Source organism: Octopus bimaculoides, chromosome 8, assembly GCF_001194135.2.
Source record: "Octopus bimaculoides isolate UCB-OBI-ISO-001 chromosome 8, ASM119413v2, whole genome shotgun sequence".
Classification (NCBI taxonomy): Eukaryota; Metazoa; Mollusca; class Cephalopoda; order Octopoda; family Octopodidae; genus Octopus; species Octopus bimaculoides.
This window is the reverse complement of record NC_068988.1, coordinates 29,998,493-30,003,169: the sequence shown is the minus strand read 5'-3', so window position 1 is coordinate 30,003,169 and position 4,677 is coordinate 29,998,493. Positions and strand designations below refer to the sequence as shown.

Below are 4,677 nucleotides of genomic sequence, written 5' to 3'. Positions count from 1 at the left end.
ATATATATATATATATATATATATATATATATATATATATATAGAGAGAGAGAGAGAGAGAGAGATAGATAGATAGACAGACAGTCACATGTATAGATAGATAGACAAACAGTCACATGTAGAGATAGATAGATAGATAGATAGAAAGAAAGATAGCTAGATAGATAGATAGATAGATAGATAGATAGATAACATGAGCACTTAGAATTAATAGGCCTTGTGATAGTTAAAGAAATTTTTGTGAATTAACCAAATAAAATTTTAACCTAAATGTGAAGCCAAAAACAAACAAATATTTTTTAAAAAATTCCTTTAAAGAGCTAAACAAAACCAACTTGTGAATTTAACATTAATAAGAACAAAATAAGGACCACTTACCTAGTTGTCTGAGTTCTCGTTTGGTTGAAACATATTTTGGCCAGAACCGGAACTCATCAACGATAATGATACCTTGGCCAAACTTAGCACACTGTGTGTCTGAACATCCAATGTAGAAATGTCTTGGTTGTGAATTAGGGGAACTATCAGCTGCCTTTTTCTGTTTAGGTGGTTGGGACTTTGAATGTGTGTTGATTCCATTAACGTAGAGCTTTAAACCTTGTAATTTACTCCAAGTAGCTGTCACATGATACCAATGGTAAGGAAGAATGTTCATACTCTTCTCAGTCCATTCTAAGCCAGCTTTGTTGCGGAATACAAATTCTAAAACTCCTTTACGATAGTACATGGCAATTCCATGAGAATTTTCCAGATGGGCACCACTTGACATGAAGAGTTGTCTTTTGTATGTAGGGTTACGGAAACTCATCCACATACTGATTGTGTAACCTGTAAAAATGAAAAATCATAACAGCTTTGGAAGACCAAAAATGGCTTAAAAGTCATAACATGCTGGCAAGAAAATAACATCATTAGGTGAGACAGGCTGACACTGAAGTGGCTTTGCTGATTGACAGGTGACGGTGTCGGTCAGAGAATGCGTGGGCTAAGATTACGCGCCCTCCCATTGGTCAGTTAAAGTTTAGACAGTGTCACATGACAACTTGCCGGGGCTGCCTGCTGGAGCTTAGCAGCAGGTATTTAAAGGGAAATTTGACAAGACAGTCAGTCGGCCGCTGACACTCGTTGACGCTGCATCGAAGAGGCCAGGGAACAGAAGAAAGAAGACATGCACTCAACACCAGAGCTGAAGACACCTCCGAAAGGGGGGAGCCCCGCCATGTCAAAATGGTAGAGGAGTAGGGGCCGAAACCGGACGTGGTTCCTCCTGATGATGTCTTGAGCTAACTGGATCCTTTATAGGAGCTGTTGTGGTAGCAGACCACGAAACATGGTTGAAATTCCTCCATTATTATTATTATTATCATTATCATTCTTCTTCTTCTTATCATTATTATTATTATTCAATTAAAAGAGTGCAAGGTGATATGTAATAAAACATAGGTTGTGTTTGTTGAACTGAGCTATATTTCAACAGTATATCTATCTATCTTTTTTCGGGATCAAATAAAGAAATTAAAAAATTCCAACTGGCCTATCCTGCATTCTCTGCAAGACAGCATGGGTGTCATCAAGTTTTGTTCATTTGTAACTGGTTAAAACAAGGCAAAATACCAAAAAATTAAATAAATAAAGAGAGAAGAGGAAAGAGAACAGTTATTCAAAAATGGTTTTGTATAAATCCAATGGAATTCTCCAGTTCTTTTGTTCCTCCCTCTAGGGTGTGACACTAGTAACTCAGAAATATATTTATATTTATGTTCATGTTTATGAGTTTTACTAGTTTCACACCCTGGAATAATGAACAAAATGACAAGAAGAGAATTCCACAAGGTTTATACAAAACTCTTTGATTTTAACTGTTCTCTTTCCTTCTCCCTATTGTCTCCTCCCCACCCCCTGATTTAACCACTTATGAACAAATGGAACTTGATATTGTTTTGTCTCAGAAGGAATGCAATGAATTCCAGTTGAAATTTTGAATTTCTGTATTTCTGTGTATTTTCCATTTTCCTATTTTGAACACAAAGAAGGCAGACATATTGTCGAAATATTGTTTGATTCAATAAACAGAGTCAACCTCTATTTTATTCCATATCGCATTACGCTCTTCTTATTGTGTATTTACCTTTGTGAAGAGCTATGTCAATCTTCCTACAAACAGCTATTATCATCAAGTTAGTACATGTTGATTTAATTAGCAGGAATTTTATTTTCAGGTTTGGTGACAACAAGTCTCAAGGCTCTTTCTTAGGGTTCTTTCAGAATATAGGATAGTACTTAGTACTTCACTTCCAGGTTGCCTCGGCAGACATTATTTAAAACAAATTTCATGGAAATTAGTGAATTCATCAATCTAAAATAACAGAGTTTCTAGATGTTTCTTATCCTCTTCTGAGTGGAAGCCTGTTTATAAACAGTCTCAGTTTAAACTCTGTCAAGGTTGATTGACTTTACCTTTCATCATTTTGGGGTCAATAAAATAAATACTAGCTGAGCATTGGGGGTCAATGTAATCAGCTAAACCCTCTTTCCTTAAAATTGCTGACCTTTGCCAAAACCTGAAACCAGTATTTTCAGGCTGTACTTTTGATCAAGCACAGGGTTTTAAAAAATATTTGGCAACAACAATAATGTTACTAATTCTTATTCTTTTCATAAGTTAGAGTCAAAGAGCAGAAGATAGAAGAATAAATAATATTTAACCTTTGGAAATATACTCTCCTGGGGAGGAATTTCAGGATTCCAAGAGAAAAATTTGGGGATTCCAGAGGAGAAACTGTTTTTAGGCTGAAGAATTTGTTATCAGTATTCACTCTGTTACTGTAAGATTTATTTCCTTAATGGTGAATTTAAGAATGCTAATGTGGAAATATATATGCGGCTGTTAGTGTTTATGCAATAGACTGTGTTGTATTCAAGAGAGAGATGATGGAGAAAAGGCAGGGATGAGCTTGTAAAAAGGAAAATACAGAAAGAAAAGTCAAGGAACACCAATTAAGACAATCTATTTACAGTGGAAGCCACTTATAGTAATAGATAATGTTATCAATTGGTTATTGTTATCAAGAAAAAGTGTTGGTCACAAAAATGTACAGGATATCCTGAAGTTTAACCCTTTTGTTACCTTATTTCTGTTGAAATAATTCTTAAGTTTAACCCTTTTACAGTTCTATATTTAAGAGATGAGGAATCATGTGCATTATTTACATTTGACGGATATTTGTCCTCATCTTGTTTGTTGTTAACACAACGTTTCAGCTGATATACCCTCCAGCCTTCTTCAGGTGTCTTGGGGAAATTTCGAACCTGGGTTCTCATTCGTAAGGTATTTTTCGATGTTATGATTATTGTTATTATTATTATTATTGTTGTTGTTATTCAGGTCACTGCTTGGAATCGAACTCGGAATCTTGGGTTTAAGAGCCTTTTGTTACCATTTTTCAGTTGAAATAATTCTTAAGTTTAACTCTTTTGTTACTATATTTCTGTTGAGATGCTCTGTGCTTCTTTCAATTAATTTTAGATAAAACAAAGAATTTAGTAAAATTTAGTAAAATTTAGTAAAATGACCATCCCATCTATTTTTTTCCAGTCACAATGTATGTTGGGATACATTATTCAAAGTGTCCTCCGATTCATTTTTTAAAAAACAATATGGTATGATTGGAAAGATTTAGTTGCTATTTCTAGCAGGTCAAGCAGGGACCGTCACTGGCTTGTAGGTACAAGCTTGTAGCGTTAATTACCAAATACATATACATAGAGGCACACACACACACACAAGTATTCTAATATTAGTATTTATAATACTTACCAGCTGGACATAGGTCAAGGTCCATGACACAATCGAAACGGTGAGTGAGGCCATTTATTCGAATGTGTTGGTTGTTTTGAATATACAGGGCCTTGTTCTTAACACCCTGTCCAAAGATGGGATATCCAGAAACAGTAGCGTCCAGTCCAGAATTCGGATCTAGCTGACCCTTGGAAAATACATCCATCGGAAGATAATATTTAGCTGGTTGTTGAACTGAAATTACAAAGTGATAACAAATAAGATAATGTATATTTTGTACATATTACAGATACACACACACATATAGATATATTTATTCATTATACCTTTCAATTTATTTCTCCTTTTGTCTCAATGTTACCTGACCAATTCCAGGTGCAGTCCTATTTTTATTTTTGCTCTTCGGTTTAACAAAATTGCCTTTTGGTTTAATAAAGTTATAAAATTATCCTCTTATACTACATATATATATATATATTATCTTCTTATACTATATATATTTTCAATACTTTTCTCACTAGATTAAATGTTCGTTTCTCTTTTATGTCTTCTGTAATTTTATTTTTGGATCTTCTCTCTCTCTATATATATATATATATATGAAGAATTTTCCTCCGTCTGGCTATTTTTCTTGCTAGAAGACACAAAGTTGCACTGTGGAACAGTCATTTTAATGAGTTTTTAAAAATTTTTTATCACTTGACGAGATACATTTGCACCACTGGATACTCCTGAACCAGTTGTGGAGTGTTCCACAAGAGGAATCGATGCTACATATGTTGAAACAATTGTTGTGATTAATAATATATTCTCATATATTTCATCTTCTGTCATTCATTTGTTACATATATATATATATATATATATATATATATATA

The 4,677-nt window shown here is 33.9% G+C and overlaps 1 protein-coding gene across 4 annotated transcripts in view; it reads right to left on the bottom strand.

The window, feature by feature from the left end:
• Window positions 1–4,677, bottom strand: part of LOC106882798 (neurexin-1a) — a 443,081-nt gene that overhangs the window by 400,527 nt on the left and 37,877 nt on the right. For all 4 annotated transcript variants that reach the window (XM_052970029.1, XM_052970028.1, XM_052970030.1 and 1 more), the window contains exons 3-4: window positions 3,818–4,033; window positions 379–828 (exon numbers count right to left, since the gene is read on the bottom strand). In XM_052970029.1, coding sequence (XP_052825989.1) covers window positions 379–828; window positions 3,818–4,033 — 666 coding nt within the window. The remainder of the gene's footprint in view (window positions 1–378; window positions 829–3,817; window positions 4,034–4,677) is intronic.